The sequence below is a fragment of the Myotis daubentonii genome, chromosome 7 (genome assembly GCF_963259705.1).
Source record: "Myotis daubentonii chromosome 7, mMyoDau2.1, whole genome shotgun sequence".
In the NCBI taxonomy this organism is placed as follows: domain Eukaryota; kingdom Metazoa; phylum Chordata; class Mammalia; order Chiroptera; family Vespertilionidae; genus Myotis; species Myotis daubentonii.
Genome location: NC_081846.1, coordinates 24,624,954 through 24,647,660, shown reverse-complemented (window position 1 = coordinate 24,647,660; position 22,707 = coordinate 24,624,954). Strand labels below are relative to the sequence as shown.

General features: G+C 41.6%; 1 protein-coding gene across 8 annotated transcripts in view; it reads left to right on the top strand.

Moving 5' to 3' along the window:
* Window positions 1-1,576: 1,576 nt before the first annotated feature.
* Window positions 1,577-22,707, top strand: part of EPHA4 (EPH receptor A4) — a 136,935-nt gene continuing 115,804 nt past the window's right edge. For 2 of the 8 annotated variants that reach the window (XM_059703300.1, XM_059703301.1), the window contains exons 1-4: window positions 1,600-1,775; window positions 4,848-4,915; window positions 9,014-9,677; window positions 10,249-10,311. In XM_059703300.1, the coding sequence (XP_059559283.1) occupies window positions 1,685-1,775; window positions 4,848-4,915; window positions 9,014-9,677; window positions 10,249-10,311 (886 nt within the window). In that variant the 5' untranslated portion in view covers window positions 1,600-1,684. Of the gene's footprint in view, window positions 1,776-4,847; window positions 4,916-4,940; window positions 5,297-9,013; window positions 9,678-10,248; window positions 10,312-22,707 lie in introns of those variants that run through there. The other 6 variants (XM_059703307.1, XM_059703306.1, XM_059703303.1 and 3 more) reach the window with 6 other exon arrangements.

Sequence of the window (22,707 nt, the reverse complement as noted above, 5' to 3'; positions counted from 1 at the left end):
ATTCCGTAATCCGTTGGCTAGAAGCGCAACAGGACAGGACTACCGGGTTCTCTCCGCCGCCGCCGGCCACTACACCTAGCGGCGGCCGGGTGCGCCAGAATGGGCGGGTAGATGAAAAGATACCGCACCCACGTACCTCCTTTCTCCTTTCTGCGGGATGCCGGTTGCGCGTTGCGGTCTTTGTCCGCTCGCCCTTCAGCGGGGGCCGCGCACTCCCGAGGATGGCCGGCAGGTGGCGCAGTTGGTTCACGCTGAGCCGCTGCCAGGAAAGGCTCTTCCACCTCTCGGAGGTCGCCCTCCCTCTGGGACCCAGGCTCGGGACGAAAACCCGGCCCAATCCCCGAGGGAGCAAGAGGAGGCGCGGCCTGGCAGAAAGGAATGAGGGATGCCTCATCTGAGAACGAGACCCGTGCAGACGTCTGGAGAAATGCACCGAGCCGCGTTGGGGTCCAATTCCCGGGCTACTTTGCTATCTCAGGACGGCGCTCAGGTGGCTGCGCCTGCAGCCAGGGTTTGGGGGACCGATCAGGGCCACTGTTGACCCCGGAGAGTCAACAGTGACAGTGGGGCACGTCGACAGGGGCAGATGAGCAGATTTCTGCGGGTTCCGCTGCCCACCAACGTCTCCTGGGACAGGGAGAACTGTCGGGCGGAACGCAGAGTTGGCACAGCCGCTCCGGGCAGCTTCCGAGTTGCCATTTGCGAAGGCCGGTCAGCGGTGGGCCACCACATTCCCACCTAAGCCCTTGGCTTCTATTCCCCGCGTCTGGGACTTGCCAGGTCCGGTTCCAGGGACAACCCCCGGGAAACACACAGTTGGCTCCCTGCCGGCAGGGCCATCCCGGAGCGCCTTGCCGCGGTGGGGAGCCAGGACCGGGGTGAGCCCCCAGGCGTGAGCGCAGAGATGGGGCCGAAGGGGCTTCTCCGTCGCTGGAAAGTCATTCGTTCCGCTTCAGAGCGGACACAGTGACTGAGCCCAGGCGCTGCACTAGACGACGGGGACCGATCAGGTCGCTCTCCAGGCATCTAGGGGGTCTGGGGAATGGGGTCAATCATGCCCCAGAATCCCCTCCAAAGAGCATTTCATACGGAGATGCGCAATAAAGACACGAAATAGGGCCGGGTAGCAGAGGGAGGCTGTGCCAGGCTCAGGGCTCAGGAGTGCGTGTGCAACCCGGCGCACCGGACCAAAACGCTTCGACCCACAGGAAAGAGCAACAGCAGAGGCTGGCCAACTTTATACTTATTTTATGTCAATAAAAGGACCTTTGCCTCCTTCTCAAACCGTCGTAGGGGGGAGAGGGAATTGCCAACCTTTCCTCGGGCTCCCCCCTCAACCAATTCAGAGACTTTCTAAGCTCCCTCCCGGTCCAGGAGCTGGACCCCTGAGGTGAGGTCTGGGGGCCCCGTCGCCTCCCTCGGTGGGGGCGGGGACCCACGCCAATCTTGCCCCCTCAAGCCCCGGGAGCCCCGAGGGGCGGGAACTCAAGGCGGGCTCGGCTCCTGGGGGCGGGGCCAGGCCGCCGGGTCTACGCCACTATTGGCCGCGGGCCCCGGACTGGCGGGTGGGCGTCATGGGCCGGGCCCACCCCCTTGGCAATGTCTTCAGCCTGCTGCACTCCTAACTTAAGCATTTATTCCACTGGGATAGAAGCGGTAGGAGCAGCGTTGGCACCGGCGAACCATGGCTGGGATTTTCTATTTCGTCCTCTTTTCGTTTCTCTTTGGGACTTGCAACGCTGTCACCGGTTCCAGGGTGTACCCCGCGAACGAAGGTAAGAGTGGGGCGGCTTTTCTGCTGTCGGGGACAGAGAGGGGACGATCCGCGGGTGATTTTTTCCTCGGAGCGTGAGGCCGGCGAGTGTTGGGGGGGTGGGAGGAGCGGAGAGGACGGGGATCCCCGCGTGAGCAGTGCTCTCAGACTCGAGAGAAAGGAGCCGGGGAGAGGGGATCCGCCAAGAGGGGGCACGGGGCGGCCGAGTGTCCTGACCCGGGCGGTGACCCGTCCTTGCGGCGAGACTGCCCAAGTTTGTAGCAAAAGGACAAAGTTTGTCAGCATCCGCCGCGAGGCCAGTTCGAAGCGCCCCGAGGGGATACACGGGAGCCAACGCTAGGATTAAACATAATAATTCTGTGGCCCAAGCCCTCGCTACCACCACTCCCTCACCCAGCCCCAGTCGACGGGAAAACGGAAGCCTGGAGCCCGGAGAGGGCTGGGTGCTCCCGGGCTCTTAGGGAAGCCGTGCGAGCAGTGGTTTCTGCCAAGTTTCCCGAGCCCTGCGCTTCCCGGGACCGGGCTGCGGAGCCTCCGCTGCGCAGCAGAGACGTGCGGCTCGCCGGCTGCCGGTGACCTGATTTCTAGCATCCGGCGCCAGTCACCTTTCTTCTCGCTGGGCTCCGGCTCCCCGAGGTGCCATCGCAGGTCTAAGGGGCCCACGCTCCTCAGATCACCCCGCAGACCTGGGCAACCCGCCGGCAAGTTAAACGGACTCGAGTTTTTGCTTTTTGCCCCAGAACTGTGCACTGGGTTAGTTTGGGGAGAACGTGCGGAACCGACTGGACCCGTCTCGGCGCTCGGTGTTCAGCGCGTCTGTTCGGACGTGCTGGAAGGAGTGTGTGTCTGTGTCGGGGAGGTGGGGGTGATTATGTAGTTTCTGATGATCTCAGAGAAAAGCGAGTTGAGTGTGCGTGTGTGTGTGCGTGTATGTGCTTGTGTGCATGCGCGCGAGGGCAAATGCGTGTTTGTGGCGCGTGGGTGCCCGCGTGGAGGTGGAGGATTGTGTTTCTGTGCGCGAGTGCCCTGATGGTGCGCGCGTGTGTTCCGGCGAATGCTTGCACTCGAGCCTGCGTTCATCTAGCCTTGCATCTGTCTCGCCTACTTTTTCACCCCTCCCTACCCCTCACCTCCCCCATTCCATCCATCCATTCAGCCAGCCAGCCAGCCAGCTCTTCATTCGTCCATCTCTCCGGATCCGTCCCTCCATCCCTGTACAATCTATCATTTTTCCTGTTCCGAAGGAGGGAGCCAAAACCCAACTTAGCCTTGGCTGGGCAGCCGGTACCCAGAGTTCGCCAGACGAAGGCTCGGATAGATTCGCACACCTGCCGGCAGACACTGCTTGCGAGAAAAGGGGCGCTCTCTCAACCTCCCTCTCTCCTCCCCCCTTCCGACCTTGGTCCAGGTGCCATCTCGGCCCCTGCGGCTCCTTGGTCCCCAGGGTCAGTTCTCTTTTCCGAAGCTGGATCCCGCGTCCCGCTAGCTACTTGGCGCGCTTCTTAGGACGTCCCCTAAGACCTCACTGCACCAGATGCAGGGAATTTCTTTGCACCCATTTCTTGCTTTTTCTTTTGAAAGCAAAACTTGGGAGCCCTAGACACAAAAAGGTGCGGATGGAGCCATAGGCTGATGTAAAAAAAGGGGGGGGGGGGAGTCACCCCCCTCTCGAACTCCTCCTCCCCCTAAAAAATAATTCATTTTGTTGCTTTTTATTCCCATCACGTTTCCTTTTCTCCCTTTTACCCTCCCTTTCTACTCCCTCCCTTTTTTTGTAAATTGGGTCTTATTGTTCCCTTTGTGTCCCTAATCCACCTTACATAAATCCAAATGGATGTAGCGGGCTTTTCTCTAGGGACCCAGAAGAGAGAATGAGGCCGGTGGTGGGGGCGCAACTCCGGGCGGGGGAGACCCAGGGAAGGCTCTACACTTTAAAATAATTAACAGATCCCAGGAATTCAGGCTTTTGGGGGAAACCAGGAGAAAGAGGCAGATTTTAACTCCTTGACTTCGTGGTGAAATGAGAGGGGACATGGTCAGAATACAGAGGCCTGGGGGTGAGATGGAGAGTTGGGGTGCGCCAAAGCAAAGGGGAAGGCTTCCTCTTCCCACCCCTCCCCCAGCCTGAGGAGCCAGCCTCGCCGATCAAATTAATAACCCAGTGGTTCCTTTGAGATGGGCCTTTCGACCCGCAGGCCTGCGGATCTCGGTGGGAAAGAGAACGTGGAGAGAGAGGTTAGGAATTGACTGCGTCCTTTTCAATGTCCCAGGTGCCTAGGCCTGCTCCTGCCTGGGCGGGGCTCCGATTCCTAATCTTCGATGCACACGCTTAGGTGTAACACTAGCACACTAACTCTACTGCATACCTAAAATTCAAATCAGTGATTTCCTCTTGGGTGGAGGAGGAGTCTCTGTTTGTCCTCTAAAAGACCTGGGGAAGAGAATCATTCCGTTCATTTGCATTCTAATTCTACACGTCTGCCATCTCTCCCACCGCCCCCTCCCCACCCCCCTTTGAAACTTTGATATTTAAAAAAGCAGCGGATACCACCACCAAGGCCGATTTATTTGGTGATGGAGGGGGGGAAAGTGGTCGGGGAGAGAGCCTTTTCCTGACCCTTTGAGCACTCTCAGATAGAATTCACTTGTGGCTCTGTCACCATGATGATGAGTTATGCGGTCATCTGAAACTTGTAAAAACAAATAACTCCAGTAGACACCAGACAGAGATGAATGCAGATTTTGCTCTGGAGTGCAACTGCCCTACATAGATATATTTATTTTTTGAATTGTACTTGAGATTCTCTATTCATCCTTTTTAGAAAATGAATCAACTGAGTCCTGGGATGGAATTTTAAATGCTCAGCAAGTTAAATAAATAAGAACTTGCAGATTTAAAGAGGGGAGAAGATCAAGTGAGTAATGATTATTTACATAAGTGAGACCAAGTTTAGGTTTGATCAGAGTTGGATATGCGCACCCTCAGCACATATGGAAACGCTCAGGCAAATGGTTTTTGTAGTATTGGCTTTTGCAATTGGAAATTAATCTATTTTTCTTTTCCTTTTTGTAGTTACCTTATTGGATTCCAGATCCGTTCAGGGAGAACTTGGGTGGATAGCGAGCCCTCTGGAAGGAGGGGTAAGTTCCGAGTGGCTCTCTGCTCCGAAGGGTAAAAAAGGAGTGATTAGCAACTTTCTGAAAGTCCTAATGGCTTGATTCTTGTTGATTGTGGTGAGGGGGTCAGATTTCCGCCATGGCCTATGAAGTGAATTGCGCTTTGTTGCAGAAATCCTATACTCCCCTTGGATAGGTCTGTCATGGTAGAACTAGAAACCAAAAGGGCAGAAAGGGTTTTCAAAATTAGGAGATCAGTAGAGGCATCAACTTAGATGCCTATTTAAAACTAACATACCAACAAAAAAGGCAATCTGGAGACCTAATTAGAATTGATGCCTACGTCACTGTGATGGCCATGAAGTCCTGACCGGGTTCATGTTAGAGCAACTGTCCTGTTTCCAGGTGAGGAAAATGAATAAATAAAGATACTGGGGAGAAAGCCCTTCTCTTTGTCCCAGTCACAGGTTCAGTTCTGTGTACAAGCTAAGCTGCAGGAGCTCCTTACCTTGCTGTCAGAACCACCTTAAAGCAGCTGCTGCCCTCTTGCACACTGAAAGCCTTATGAACTCGTGCCCCCTGCACAGTACTTGCAGCAAGCATCAAAGCTTGAGCATCCTTGGGGCTCAATGTGAAAAGTTTAAGTATTTGGAGTCTTGGATCTTTGGTGCTGGGGAGGCTGCATTACAACCATGAGAGAGAATGCACTGCTCATTTCTTCTAGAATTTGCCATCACTGCCTCCATTGGAAGATTAAGAGACTAGAAGCAGGTCAATGGATACATTCTCTCATCTCAACCTTACCCCTTAATAACAGGTCAAAATGAATTCGTTTTGGGGAGAAAAAAAAATCAGTACAATATATATCTCTGGTTTCTGCCAAACTGACATAACACTCAGGTTTTTTAAAAATTAAGCATATCAGCCCACCTTTGCATTTTTTATAATCTATGACTAAGTCAAATGATTAAAAACAATAGAGATGAAAGGAAGATTGAGTCTTTACCAGGCAAAAATTGTAATGCCAGCACCCACTATGGTGCTTCAACCATTGCATAAGCAATAAAAGATGAAAAGAAAATAAAGATGCATAGAAACTGTTATAGAAGATGGGTTTCAAAAATAAGATAAGAAACAATCATGAAAATGGAGAATTTTAGGATTTTTCCAAAGTAGTTCTCATAATCCATTTAAATGAAACGGAGATTGCCCTGCCTTCCTGTTTTTTCTGCCTGAACTTGACTGTAGTTAGTTGAGTCTCTGCTGAAAAATTCCAGTCTGCTCTCAAAACCATTTTTTTAAAGGGAGAGAGAATGATTGGCAGGCTTCTGGCAGTGTAGACAGGCTGTATTCACCGCTGATTGCAGGCAATTGCCCTCATCCTTTGAATGCGAAGAAAGGTACAGCTTTATCTTGTGAGAGTCAGACTCTTGTTAATCCTATACCCTGGAAAGGTCACTGATTCAGGAAGACTTTCCCATGCTACACTAGAGCTATTGCTCTGTAGGTTGAATGTATTAGAACTGTATGCTCAGTTGAGGATGGAAGGTATCAGTACTTGCATTAAAAATTTTTAATAAGCCTTATTTTTCTTACTAGTTGCTCTTAAGCTTGAAGAGAGAATGCATCAAGTATGACTTTGGTCTGACTTGTTAACACTAAATATACATGGACCTATTAAAAGCAAGGAGTGACACTTTTTTTTTTTTTTTTTAGTACCGTCTATGGTCTATCTAGTTTCTGGAAAGCTTTTACTGCAATTTAATATGCTGTAGACTCCACACCCCACCCCCATCCTCCGAATTGCTGAAAAAGCACCTGGTCACTTTTTCTAGACACAAAACTTTTCTTGGTTGTCTTGAAGTCTTTTAAAAAAACTAATATTATGCATACTGATTATCGTATAAAACCCCGACTTTTATGGGCTGAGTGGAAATAGTTTTTTCCTTTCCTTAAATATTATGTATGTAGCATTTAAGTATTATTGTGAGGGGTTAGAAATGAAATTTTACTTATGCATAAGAAAAATAGTTCTTTCCAAAATACATACCAGGTAGTAGCCATTGAGATATTAGGTACCAAATTATAAAATGTAATTAATCTCTAGATTTTATATTTGAAGAGGATCTATCAGGCTTAGAGTGACGGATGAATTGGAAGTCTACTGAGTAGGAATAGATTGGCTTCAAAAGTTCTTTTTAGCTGGGGGGGGGGGCGCGGGGGAGTATACTTGAGTCTTTCGATTATTTTGAGACATCTTTGCTGGAAACTTTGGATTACAGTTTTGTCCAATAATGACCTTTATTTATTGTTGTTGCTGTTATTTTTAAAAAGAAAAAGAAAACTTATTTGACAATACAGTCAGAAACAACTCTCCTGTTTTCCATCAGAACAACTAAACTAAACATGAAAATAATGGAAAATGATGGCTTCTGATGGCAACATTAGAACAAAAACCTGATTTCTTGGCTGTGCTCATTTAAAGGAGTATATTGAGTTTCTGACATTGATTGTAAAATACAAAACTAAGGGGAGATTTGTCATTGTTCTGGTGAATTGATCAGTGTGTTTAAACAATCAAGTTCAGGCTGGAGAATTCACAGTGCATCTGAATTATCCTGTATAAATTTTGTGGAGCTATCCCTATGTACTTTCATTTACATTGATAAATGTGTTTTGCCATATTTTCTTTGTTCTGAGAGGAGAAACATGCTTAGTAGGTTTTTTTGTTTTGTTTTGTTTTGTTTTTGAAGATGGGGATCTATTTTTGCACTTACGTGAATCTCCCCAAATAAGTAAATTACTGGTGATTTATTAATGGGTAAAAAGAAATTTTAATCATGACAGGGTACTTGTCCCTCCCAGTTCCAACTTTCATAATGGTAGTAGATGAAAGGGATAGAGAATTTTATGCATTATGGCCCTTCATATAGTAACATTTCCATCCATTAACAGTTCTTCAATGCACAGATGGGAAACCCGTTAAAAGATACAGTATGATTCTATGTACTCATATTTTTGGATGGAGGCTTAAGTGAAGCTATTATACAATATACATTTCTTAAACTCTTTTTTCTTTTAATTATATTCATGTGTTAGATATTTAAGCTGACTTATACCAGATCTACATAAGTGTATCACTGCAGATATTAATGAAGAGCTCCGTAGGACCCCCCAAAAATCTTGCTTCTTTTAGGGTTATTTTTTTAAAGGTGAGAGTGAAATGACCACTTTAGTCATAGTGAATTCAGACTGTCCCACTATGAGAATCTTTGTTAGGAAGTAGATTGCAACTCTACCGTCCTTTTTAAATTTCTTGAGCTTTTAATCACAAATGCTGCTTACGATTTTGCTTTCAATACCCTCAGAGTATTTAGAAGCAAAGTATGTATGTGTCCTTGTTTACTTATGTGCATATGTTTTAAAAATAAATCAATATAAACATTTAATTGAATGCATGCTCTTGAAAAGTGTCCTACCATTACAAATGACAGCATATTTGAGAAATCCAACCAGAAAGTTTACTCTCTGTCTTCCCAGGATTACCAAAACCAGAATGGCGAGATTTTCTTTCCCCCTTTAAAGAGTAGTGACAGTGCCAAAAGAAAAGAAAAAAAAGCCACTGACATTTTTTTAGGTATTAGAGAGCAAAGTTCTGACAGGAGCACCACTAATTAACTGATAATTGTCTTCCTTTGGCAAGCTTTCCTCTTCCTGCTCTTAATTTGCAGGTCTCTGTTCAGTTGTTGAAACAATACACATACTAGTTTTTCATTTATGAGTAAATTTGAACTGTTGCCACTTGAAATTGTAGCCGTTGTAATAGGTGAAATTGAGGTTGTTAGACCACCACAAGGAACTGCTGAGAACTCCCAAGTAATAAATCCACCATTGCCTCTGGATTAGAGGCAAAGGAATGAAACAATTTTTAAAAAGCAAACATACTTCTGCAATAAAATGCTGTCTTGTCTTCTCCATAACAGGCTTTATCCGTGAGGACTGGTGCTCAGTCGTTTTGAAAAAAACTAATAATAATTGAAGTTGTATGAGAGTAAAATAGGGTTGACAGATCCTTGTGTGATGAAATGTTGTGATTGATACGTTTTCTTCGGATCTTTGCAGTGGGAGGAAGTGAGTATTATGGATGAAAAAAATACACCCATCCGAACCTACCAAGTGTGCAACGTGATGGAACCCAGCCAGAATAACTGGCTCCGAACTGACTGGATCACCCGAGAAGGGGCTCAAAGGGTGTACATTGAGATCAAGTTCACCTTGAGGGACTGCAATAGTCTTCCAGGCGTCATGGGGACTTGCAAGGAGACGTTTAACCTGTACTACTATGAATCGGACAACGACAAGGAGCGTTTTATCCGGGAGAGCCAGTTTGCCAAGATCGACACCATCGCCGCTGATGAGAGCTTCACCCAAGTGGACATCGGCGACCGAATCATGAAGCTGAACACTGAGGTCCGAGATGTAGGGCCACTGAGCAAAAAGGGGTTTTACCTGGCTTTTCAGGATGTGGGCGCCTGCATCGCCCTGGTGTCCGTCCGTGTGTTCTATAAGAAGTGTCCGCTCACCGTGCGCAATCTGGCCCAGTTTCCAGACACCATCACGGGGGCTGATACGTCTTCTCTGGTGGAAGTCCGCGGCTCCTGTGTCAACAACTCAGAAGAGAAGGATGTGCCAAAAATGTACTGCGGGGCAGATGGTGAATGGCTGGTACCCATTGGCAACTGCCTCTGCAATGCCGGGCATGAGGAGCGGAATGGAGAATGCCAAGGTAAGACGAGCCATATTGTACTTTTCATTAGGGCTCAGTGCACATAATTAAATCAGAGATGCGACTGAATGGAGTAGAGCCAGTAATTAGCAGCCCCGGTGGGATGTGGTGGGACAGAGGGGTCTAATGAGTAAGTGCTGGAGCTCCAGGTGGCAAGGCTGTGCCGGTTCTGATCCTGACAATGTAAATGATGCTGCCATAATCAGCAGAAGGCCAAACATATTTGCTATCGGGCGCTTAGATCTGAACAGGCTTGATGTGCCCTCGGAAATGTAAATGATCAAGCTGAAGAAATGAGATTGATGGATCCTTCTTTAAAGAGGGTGGACAGATGTTCAAACCATAGTATAGACTTGGTAAAAATGGTAAATATCTCTGGTTGTGTGTATATGTACATAAACAATTTACATGTGAAATATGAATTGTGTTGTTTCAAATCTCTGAAGCTGTGTGGGGAATGTCCCCTGCCTTTTGGAGTGACAGTGTTTCAAGTGCATTTGTTCCACTGAGCACCCATGGACAGGGTCCCTAAGAGAAATTAATCTTGATGAAAGACCTTTCTTTCCCCCAGGAGGTGATAAGGAACTAGCAAGAGTCTTCTTATTTCATCTGTGGTCAGAGGCGATATTAAATTGTGAGCCATTTGGTTATTGAGTGTTTGAAGAAATCTTGATGTTTTTATCATGTTAATTTCTATGCAGCATATTACTAAAGTGTTGTGTTTTTTCCTCACCTAAAATAGAGTGTATGTAGTTCCTTCTTCCCTTATGTCCCCTTTTCTGTCAGAATACTGAGGATTTTTTAAAGTTTTTATTTTTATGTTTTTTTTTTAAAAAAGCTTTGTTTCTGAGTAAGGGATGAGAGTAATTCATTTGTATATGGATTGCTCATGTCATGTGTAGCTTAAGGCTTTAAAAAGATCAGTTATCCAAGGTTTTTATTTTTGCTTGGTATTTATTTTTAGTGGTTATCAATAGTTTGCTGCTGCCAATCTCATTATGATTAGTACTAAAGAGTGTAACTCTGGTCCCATCTAGGCAACAGATCAGATTAATCTTTTCTTGGGGTGATTGTTGAGCTGTATACTGGATTGCCCATGGTTCACCTGATTTGGTGATTAAAGAGCCTGAAATAACTGCCTGCCAAACAATTTGTCTGGCATTTCAACCATCTTAATGACACGGTGGGATTAACTATGTTTGGGGCAATCCACTCGGCGGACTAGAAATCAACTATAATAACCTAGAAAAATTACAGTTTTGATAATTTGGTGTCATAGAGTTATGGTTTCATAGTTTATACATTTCTAAAGTGTCATTCCTGATTTGCTTGCAGTTATTTTTGGGGGTAGCTAACAATGAATGTCTTTTAACTTCATCGTAAATAAAACAGAATAAAGGCTGACTACCATTTCTTTTGACCTAAAGAGAAAAGGTAAATTTGTGAACTAGAAAATTTGTAAGTTGGAATTTAAAGGCAGCTTTTGTCATTTTGTTTGCTGTTGACTCAGCAACTATAAGATAACCTGTACCAAAGTGAAACTGTGAAGTATATTCTAATATCAATTTTAGAAAGTATATGAGTGCATTGTTATTGGCATGTGAATTATAATAATCATAGAGGAATAATGAAATGAACTGGGTGATAACACCACATCACATTTTAGAGTAAATTATTCTGCCTTTTCTATTTTTCTAAGACAGAATATGCACATCTTCACATGTCAAGATTTTTATATATATTTAAAATATATATTGTCTTCCATTTCCTGCTCAAATGGTCACATGGCTGGCATTAGAATCTCTCTGTATTAATGTCATTGATTTTCAATTGTCACAGAGTCCAATAATTCATAGGTTGCTTCATTGTGAAACTCCTTGACAGTTTTACAACCCAAATTAGAAGGAAAAGAGAAAAAGATGGAGGGGGAAATGAATGTAAAGTCAATTGAACAAGTTAGTGGTTTGTTTTATGGAAATAATCTTGGGACTCTAGTTAATCATGTAGTTCATGGGAGGGGAGGGGCTTCAAGTTTTAGGTCTAGTTCATTTCTGAGCAAACTGTTCTTAACGCAGGGTCAGATATTTAATGGAATGGGAAGATTGGTTGAGTCATTTTTGAGAATCTTTGGTATTTCCACACCTGCTCTTCATGTATTTCCTTTGCTAAGCATAAAGTGACTAACTCGCCCTAGCTGGTTTGGCTCAGTGGATAGAACATCTGCCTGTGGACTGGTGGGTTCCAGGTTCCTATTCCAGTCAAGGGCACAGGTTTGATCCCCAGTAGGGGGCATGCAAGAGGCACCTGATCAATGATTCTTCCTCATCATTGATGTTTCTATCTCTCCCTCTCCCTACCTCTCTGAAACCAATAAAAATGTATATTTCAAAAAGTTTTAAAAAATAAAGCGATTAACTCTTTAAGAAGATACTTTTTTTGCACAAAACCTTGCACTTCATTGCTTTTTTGTTGTTTTTGATTCTACTAGTAAGAATCTCTGATGAATTTAGGAAGAAAGGAAAAACTTGAATGACAAAGGATTCTTAAAATTCCAAACTTGAGTGAGACTTTTTAAAGACTGCAAAAGTCTTAGGAGTAATAAAAATGGTTGTCTCCATCCTTGACATCATTACTGGGGTGTCAGAGAAACATCCAAGTGGAGCTGAAGGAACATCAAGACAAGGAAATGTGTCTCAATTTGGTCAGTTAGCTGTATGACCTTGAGCATGTTTTTAGGCCCTCTGAGCCATGGTTTGTTTATCTATAAAATGGGTTGATAATAATTATACCATCTTCCTGACTTCCCATGAGGACATGGTGTTGTTAGATTGGTAAAAATCACCTTGTAGATCATAAAGTATGAAACTGATGTAAATGTTAGCATTTTTTTTTTAATCCTTCTGCTCTTCCCAAGTCATAGCTGATGACTTTTAAGGGTATTGAGCTGAAGTAATAAAAGGGTATTCATCTCCCAGTCACTCTTGGAAGTCAAGGCTAAAGAGAGAAGGCATTGCCCTTGCCCTAACAAAGAATAATGTCCATTTTCACACTTCATATTGCAAATGATATTTGGAGAGTGTCAGGGTTTTTTGTTGTTGTTGTTGTTTTGTTGTCTTTGTCCCTGAAGGAAAGAGAACTTTCCTTTGAGTGAGAGAAAAGTGATTAGGGGGTGGGACAAGAAAGAGGAGGTGTGAAGAGAGCTTAAGAAGGGATATAATGGAGAATTGGCAAGGCTTCAGAACCTTGGCAGCAGGTTCCTCCCCAATTGTCTTTCCAATGGGTATACTGTGGCAGGACAAATAGAAGACCAGGTGAAAGGTCACCTACTTCCTCATCCATCTTCCTCAGGGTCTGAGAGGTCAGAGTGAAGATTGATTAAGATCTTAAATGTTTGACAAAGGATCCCTGGCCAAAAATGGGTCAGGCGGGTGGGGGCCTGGGGTGTGCTGTTGTTTCAATCTAACCCTGGTCATCTGCCAGAGTCCTCAAGGGACTGGGGACAGAACTACACTTCCTCTTAGAGTTCTTACTTCCAAGCGGTACATGCTAATGGAGACGTAAAGAGCTGCCTCAAAAGTGTCCAGTGGCAGGGTGATGGTGGGCTTGCCCTCTGAAGCAGCCGCAAGTTCATTGTGCTCCTGAATACCATTTTCTGAAATGATTTGGCTCAGTCTCAGCAGGACAACAAAGAGTGTTGGTCGCTCATCTGCCCTCTTCAGGAGAAGGGCGCAGTTGTTTGAACTTGCCTAGTGATTGGGTGCAGAGGATGAGAAAGTATTTGAGTTAGTCTAGTCACCCATCCACTTCACATGGTCAGAAAAAGAAATAAAATCAAACCAGGCACCCCCTCTCCCCAACACACACAGCCATTCCCCTCGGTGAGGGCATCTGCCAGATGTTTCACAGGGCTGTTTTCCTTTCCTCAGAAATATTAAGCAGAAGGCAGACAGGAAAGGATTCTTTATGAACTTATTTTTTGCTTAATTGAAAAGCTGAAAAATAAAAGTTACAGATTTACTCTTTGTGAAATATTAATAAGCAATATTTTCAGAGAATATATAGAAAAATGAAACTAATAAAAAGAAAACTTTATTAGAGTCACTCTTAAAAACAAGGAAGTGGTCGCAACTGTGACAAAATTCAGCCAGGCAGAAATCAAGCCTTGCTGAAATATACACTTTGGCATAAATTGTTTGGGGTAATACATCTCTAGGATCTATATTATATATCATTACATATATATGATGCCTTTATATCAGCAAAAGGTATCTTGTTAAAAGCTCTTTTGAGAAAGAACAAGACAAATGCTTTGATGGCTGTGAAATAGAAATATTTCAAATTTGTCCTCTGAAAAGAGCACTGTGGTTACAAAAAAAATCATGATGACTTTGTTTTCCTAAGAACCTTAGGAGAAAGAAGTACTGAAAAGAAAGCATTTAAAATATAATTCAGAAGAGACACTGTTTTCTTTTACCTTTGAATCGTGTCTTTAAGAATCAATTGCTTGAATCGCATGGCTGCCTTTATCCTGGCTTTGAAGCATGGCTGTGGCTATGATGATTGAAAGATGCAATTCTTTATATATGAGAAGAACAGAGTTTAATTATTGTCTTTTTTTTTCTGTTGTGCTTTTTTATTTCTCCTGCTTCATGTGACCCAGCTTCTTTTTTAGTGTGAATGAGGCAATGGTCTCTATTTTGGGTTCACCAAAGCATCACACAGGCATTATCTCAGTTAGGGATTTTTGACTATGCTATTTAGGATTTGATGATTTATTTTAGTCTAACGGAGCTTCCCTGCACCTTTCAAAAAACAAATTAAGACATAATTCTTTTTTTAACACTTGATGCTTTAGGAAAAAGACCGATTAAATAGCTTTCCAGCTACCACTGTGCAAAACAGGCAGTTGTGATATGTTTGACTTTCACATCATTGAACTTTGCTACTTAAGGGTGTGTGTGTTTTGTTTTTAATTGATGAATTTCACATTACTAAAGAACTGCATCCTTAACCCTTACTCCAACTTTTTCAAGCTCTTCTTTTTGTTCATCCTCCCCTGAGGATATTTTTTCCATTGATCTTTTTAGAGAGAGTAGAAGAGAAGGAAAGACAGAGAGAAATATCAATGTGAGAGAATCACATAGATTGGTTTGCCTCCTGCATGCACCCTAACCATGGCCTGGGCCAGGGAGGAGCCTGCAACCGAGGTATGTGCCCTTGACCGGAATCAAACCTGGGACCCTTCGGCCTGAAGGTCCATGCTCTATCCACTGAGCCAAGCCGGCTAGGGCTTACTCAAACTTTTTATGAGTTACCACTTTTCACAATTTGACAAGTAATCCAAATATATCTTTATGCATGTATTTTAAAAAATAACAAGTGGAATTATTCTCTTAGTTGTCTTGATTTTAGGATGCTTGACTATCACATTAGAGAATATAACTTTCCTTCATTCTTCATAATTTATGATTAAAATTCTATAATATCATAGAATCCTATAATATCAGAAAATATCATACTTTATTTTTTCACTTGTTGGTAGATGTTTAGGTTATCTTAGTTTTTCCTGGTAATATTTGTAAACAAACGCTTTAATTTGTAAATCATATCTTTATATTTGTGTTAATATGTTGAATGATTAAGCTTGCTTTGTTATTTTTCTGGCTTTATCTTGGGCAAGTGAATTCAGTAAAACTTCTGTATCCTGAGAATGTAAGTGGAGGAGTGCAGTCAATTATAACTAGACAAGTAACACCAGCGACTATTATGGAACATACTGGGGGCTCATGAAATGTTCATTGAGTGAATGAATAAATAAATGCATAAGGAATTGTGGCCTGTTTCATATTAAACATTTATTTGGTGGAGTAATGTTTCATGGAGTCAACATGATATATCAGAATCTTTGCATGTGACTAATGTATTCAAGAGGTCCTTGTTTATAATTCCTACTTCAATTGGGTCTTAAGTATTTACATCATGTTTATGAATCCTCTCTGTGCCTGAATGAAAGTTCAGAAATCTCTGCAACACATGTGTGAACGTCTAGTTATTTTAGTACCAAATGGCTATGCCCTGCCTTTCTGTTTGAGACTTGAGTTTAGTTTCTAGTTGTGCTACTTACCCAGATGTATGGTCATGGATACTTACAAGCCCCCTGATCTCAAGTTAGCAAATTGATGGTAATAGTATGTGATTATGTATGGCACACACATATAAACATGTATGCATACAGTGAAGGGTTAGCCCAGTGCCTAGAGTCATTAAACATAGTACATGGAAATAATTATTGTGAATTTTATTGTTATATAGAAATGTGGTGACAATATGGACTATTTGATCAGTGTCTGTTCAACAAGAAAAGCAGTTTATTTAGGTGCAGAATAGAGGAGTTTTGTGTTTTGGAGGAGCAATAGTGACATATAAGCAAGGGTAGGGGATGGTATAAAATGGCTAATCTTGTCTATATTGATTCTCTCTTGCCCAAGTAATTGCAGTAGTGCAGTGGTTCTCAAAGTGTGTTCCCGCTGGGTTCCCCAAGACCCTTTCATGGGGTTTGCAAGGTGAAAACTTTCTTTACCAATAATACAATGTTATTTGCCCTTTCCCTTTCCTTCTCTCATGAGCAGGTTTTCCAGAGGCTACCCAATGTGTGATATCAAATTGAATACAGAAGCAAATATGAGAATCTAGCTGTCTAAGATTAAGCCAGGGAATAAGGAGATTTATAAATAAAGGAAGAAAGAAAATAATACCATTCTTGCCACTAATTTCTTTTGTTCTGGGAAATATAATCATTTTTTTTCATTAAAATGTTATTTGTGTTCTCATATAATGGGTTTATTATCAGTATTTTTATATTAATCAATAAATAATTATTTACAGATATTTTTAGTTTCAATTTACAGTGCTACATATCTATAACTTTAACTCACATAAACAAAAGCTCTTTGGTCTCCTCAATATATTTAAGAGTGTAAATCGGTTTCAAGATCCAAAAATTTGAGAACCACAGCAGTGGTCCATCAGCCTGTTAGTTTCTCTGGGAGGTAATAAAGTGTGCTACAGTCTTGCTGCAAACACATTAAAAATTGAAATGAAATAAGAAAGCTCTGAAAACTATTTCCAAATCTGAGAGATTGAGGTAGCTTAGAAATGTGGTGTTTTATTTATTCAACCTTTTCGATGTTTCTATAAAATTAGACAGCAATTTATAGCTCTTGGTTTTTTAAAAACTGTTTATCTGTGTCCAATATCATGGCTCAGTTCTCTCTAGTTTTTTGTGCTTGTGAGAAGGAATGATTAAAGAAGGCCCCAGCTGTCTCCAAGACCCTGAGAGACTGTATCTTTTTCACTTAGGGCATAAAACCTTTCTCATATCCCCTTGCAGCTGGTACCTCAGAGCTGTTTTGGGGAGGAGAGCAGGTGAGGTCACTGGGTCCCATGATCTGGAGGGTAATTAATAGTCCCATGACTAAATGGACATTTTATAAATATTCAGGTCTATTTTGGCTTCCTGGGAACAATCGTGTTGGTACCCCTTACAACTCTCTTTGGAGACACCAAGCATTTTCTGGGTGAATGCTGGTCCTCAGCTGTCTGCTTAGGGTTGCTTTTCCAGGCAGCAGATTCCTCATTTGCATATTCTGTATTCGCCCTCATGCAAAACAGCACACCCATTTCTCCCTTTCACAATGGCACTGAGAGCTTCCTTTGGAAACGACAGCCAAAATCTCCTTCTGTTTATGCAGAACCCAATGATTTAGATGCCATGCAAATTAATTCGGTTTTGATTTGAATGCTTCCAGAGATTGGGGGGGTTGGGGTGGAGAGTGGACTATTTGCACAGGACTCTTTGTGTAAACCCTACCCGCCCTCTACCGCCCTGATGTGGCTGGTTGTCACTCCCCAGCCCCTTGCCCCATGCAAAACAACCAGACTCCCGCTGCTCATTTCATTTTGACCTTTGGAAAGAAACTTAGCAGTTGGTGAATCCCTTGGCTTGCCTGTGTAGTGACAGCTTCAGCTGGAATCTTGCTGTTCTTTCTGAGGTGGGAGGGAGGAGATGACACTATTCAGATTATGCTAGGAATGTTTAGAAGTGTCCCAACAAAGGGCTTAAAAAACATTGTAAAGTAAAAAGATCAAATTCTTTGCAAAAGAATTGTCAGATCTCAGGAAGTTCCAAAAATAGGCTTTAGGTTACTAGCGGGCTTGAGTCCATTTCTTGATATAAGAAACATCCAAACCTGTAGAGAATTTTTATGAGTTTATGTGAGCCAAATTGATGACAATTGCTGGGAAGCAAAATCTCAACACAATGAGAAAAATGCTCTGGAGAATGGCAGTTCTGCCGCTTACTTTATGCATTAGAATCAAAGGAGGCAATCTAAAGAGGGTTACATGAAATTCATTGGTGGTAGATTAAGGGAGTGGGAGAAAGCAAAGTAGGGGAATCTCTGGGATTAAATTAAAAGACAAAATAAAGAAACATACTTCTTACATTGGTAGGTACAGGATAGTTAATCATCAACATTCACAGCACATAGAGATAGTATATTCAGAACAAGATAACGATGAGGGGTTCTGTGGTCTGGTACTCTGGTACTATGGGTGTGCCCTGAGGGATCTGAAAAAGGAGATTCCAAAGGTATGTTATCTTAGATGCACAAAAAGGCAATAGACAGGCTCACTGAAGGTAAATTAAAGATTAGTCTTTGTTAAGAAAGCTATAGGCCTAGTATATAACTACCCGACATGACCTGCTTTTAATTAGGAATTTTTATGTTCAGACCTATGTGGTTACCTATTACCTTGTCAGGTTTAGTATGTGGTGCCCCCTTTTTTCCCACACATTCTTTCAACAAATATATATTGAAAGTATAGAATCTACAAACCATCATTGGTATTTTCCCCATTGGTTTCTATATCTATAGATGAACACATCAGTCTTCATAACTAGAATCACCATTGAAATCTGGGATATTTTCACTTATATCCCAGGCAAATGTCTTTAAAAGGTATGTTATTATAATTCTGTTCCTTATTCCATATGTGCATTCACTTCAGATTGAATTCCTGTCTTCCCCTCCTACCCAGTGTTTGCAAATTTCCTTTAACCTTTGCTGTATTCCCCTAAAGTAGAAACACAAGCACACTGCATTTCTTACCCAAGAAACATCACTCTCTGCTTGAAAACAGAAGACCATGATCATATGTATTCTATAAACTAGAAGGAGAGGACTTTGCATGAAATGTTTTTGAAGTTCAATTAGTTTTGAGTTCAAGCTAATTTCACAGGGCAGAAAATGGGCATAGCCAGACTTCGAGTGTAATTAAGTGGAGGCAGGGTCAGGAAAGACAACATCTAAATGTGGAAGAGCTTTTGTTTAGCTCCACATGGTCTGACAAAGTTTGATGATGCTGTTCAAAGTCCATTTGGGATGGATTATTAGGATTAAAGAACAGCAGAAGGTTCTGTACTTGGTACATTCTCTGGTGTCATTAGTGGATGAGAAAATTCAGCTGCTTATCTGGCTCTTGTTTCTGGGGATGGATTTAAACAGACCCACACTTCTTAAAGGTGATCTTACTAACCTCTTCTTAATAAGTTACAGATCTCAAATTGCCCAAAATCCTTAAAATACCATTTGAAGTAAGTTGATTGATAATTATCATTTCCCCTATGTGTGCAGATATTTTCCTCAGCAGTACAAAGCTATGGTACAGTTTCTTAATTACCCAGATAATCCTGTTTGCTTGTATTTTTAAACTATGAAGTGCTGGGTAATTATTCAATTCTTAATAGAAGGCAAATGGCAATGTAAACAATAATTAGGATGTGAGACAGACTAATGCGCTTCAAAGCAAATTGGATTTTTTTTTCATACTGTTCAGCATGAAGTCCCATAAAGCTAATAATTTAGAAGCAAGGCAAAAAAGGTGCCATTTTGTCCATATTTTATGCCGTTATCTCTTCATGGCTTGTTTCTGTGAATAGCAGTTTGCCCCAATGAGGCTGGCTGTGCCCAAGCCAAATGTTTCGCTAACAATTGCCTTCCTGCTGTTTGACATTTGGCTGTCTTCTCCCAGGGCTCCAGATTGGTCCTTTGTCTGCTTCAGATCCCAGGGGTCAGAGGTTAACAGAATACTGATTTCCTCCCATAATACCATGGCAGGTAAATATGGGCCAACTTCAGGATCAGTTAAGACGCAGCTCAGACAGGAATGCTTTTCTCCAGAGCCTTTGTCCTTAAGAACTTCCCTGATTTAAGATGCCAAGTTTCCCAGCTCTTGCTTCCCACCATAGATCCTTCATTATGAGTGCTGCCTTCCCTTTTATGGGTTTTTTTTCATTCACAGCTAACAATATATCCCCAGAAATACATGGCCTCAAAATTATGAACAAATCATTGCTTTTGATTAATTAATTTTACCAACTTAAGATTGTAATACTTTATAATTTTTATCTAGTTAATTATATCTTGTAGTCTTATCTGTACTGTATGTTTCATTGGTGAAATAAACTGATAACAAAAGGGTAGACAAAGATAGTTTAAAAATGGTGCTGTTACCTCCCCTCCCCTTTTTTTTTCCGTCTAGCCTTCATGGTGTGTTGCCAGTTAGAGGTATAATTAAACGAGCAATCGATTTTATTTTCCATTTTCATCATTTATGGAGATGTCCAAGCATTCATCAATATCAATGTTATTAATGTTTTACATTAGTTAATTATATCAGTCTTAATTTTTTTTTCTCCTAAGATTAATGTAACTCGGTAGGCTACTTTCTAATTGGTTATGATGCACATGTAGCCTTTAAAAGTTAAAAATATATTTCAAACTCTCAGACATCTTGTTATCATCAATTAATTTTAAGCCACTTTTCTATATATTAGCTCTCCCATTTCTATTTGGCCAACCTCGTTCACATTGCGCTGTGAACTTGATGCTTAGATTCATTTGTCTTCAGTTTTTAAGTGTTTGAAAAAGACCTCCCCACTTTGAAAAACAGTTCCCTTTTCAAGTGTCCAGCTTGGCAATGACTGAAGCAGCCCCCAGGCAAATTACCATGTTAAAAGAACAGATCAATACCATTCTGGCTCCTCCACCCTTCTTGCTCTCTTCCAAGGGGGAAGAGTTTTGAAGAACCCTAGGAGGCCCTTGACAGATGTGCCAGGAGACTTCAAGAGGGTTGTCAATTGCCAAGTGGGGAACATTGACAGTTTGATCCAGTGCCCAGACAGCTTCTCCGCTGGCCATTTGAAAATGGATGCAAGAGGAATTGACAGCTTCAAGAAAGCTCAAGCAGTTCATGTAATTATGGAGAGGATTAGAAGAAAAGTGTTGGGAGAAATAAGAGATCAATACTAGGGCACGAGTTGACTGAACTCACCTTTAGCTGTTAGAGCACTCCATTTTGTAACATTTAGCCTGTGCATAGAGAAGAATATTTTACAGGGTTGTTTTTTTTTTTTTAAGTGTTATATAAGCCTAGGCATAAGAAAAATAAAATAAACAACTCCTCTGATTTTTGAGAGAGGACTTGTAGGTAATTAACAGTATAATGCTTCCAGTACTTAAGATGTGAAGGTGCTAATTAACTAATGGGAAAAAATGAGATTTCATTACTCTGTGTCTCTAACTGAGGTATCAGCAAAGAAGTGCAGGTGAAAATAATATTTGAACGTTCAGGTTTCCATTTATAGCATTTTCTTTAGGAACTACTTCTCTGTTTTTTGTATCCCAGAGTCTAAAATTAGCAATAATGAAGGGCTACATTAAAACAATATAAAAGTGTGTTGATTTTTAAAGAAAACACCTCATGTTGATAGAGAAAAGAATATTATGTACATGAATGAAAGAAAAACATGTTTTAAAAAAAGGTCTGAAACACAACCTGAGGGTCTCAAATGGTCTTACTTTTAGGAAGTTATATTCCACAGAGCAAAAATGGTGACTGTACCCAGTTAAAACAAGCCCAAGTACATAATTTATTCTAACCTTCATGAAGGTTCTGGGATTCTCATTCACAAAATGTTGTAGCTATAACTATTTTAATAATTTTTAAATGGGTACTTGATAATAGCCAGAGCTCTGCACTATGATTTTAGCAATTATACTGAAACTCTTTTTGAAAGTTCATTATTAGATCTTTTCTTTTTTCTCCTAGAGAAACATAAAGTAATTTATTGAAGAAAAGTAATGTCTGACCTTATAAAGATCACAACTATTATTGCAACTTTTAAAAATATAGTAAAAAGAACCCTTTCCCAAAAAGTGGATTGTTGACTTCTATAGATAATGATTGAAAAACACAAACCTAGGGAGCTTTTCAATATTTTCCATTATACCTTCTAGCTAGTTATCACTGATCTACAGGAAAGCTATTGATTTTTGTATGTTTATCTTGCATCCAATCTCTTTATTGAACTGCCTTGTGAATACTAATAGGTTTTCAGTTAATTCTCCAGGATTCTCTAGAGACCTAATATGTTTGACTGCAAGCAATTATTGTTTCTCTCCTTCTAAAAATCAGACCTCTTATTTCTGATTTTTATCTTATAACATTTGTCAGAATTTTCAGACTAGCAATAAATAATAATGTAGATTGTGAGCACCTTTATTTTATGTACAATTTCAGTGGACATAATTTAAGTATGCTATGAGATATTACCAAGTTTTAAACATTTCTCGGATAGAACAAATTTTGAATTTTGTTAAACTACCTCAAGTATTTCTTTTACTTTGTGACCTTTTTGACTTGTTGTCATGATGTGATTTAATATGTTAATAGATTTTTTCTGATAATTAACCACAAAGTCTGTTTGTATTTGTGGGGGTAGAGGGGAATTTATAAGATGGCAGTGAGTTTTGATAAGCAGATTATTGAGTTCCCTTTGTTAATTGAAAATTATAATTAGGAGCCAGAGTTTTGGAATAGAACTGAATTTTAATCTCAGTTTTTTCACTTACAGTGTGATTGGGCTAGTTACTTAACTTTAGTACTTTGGCTTTCTACTCTGTAACAT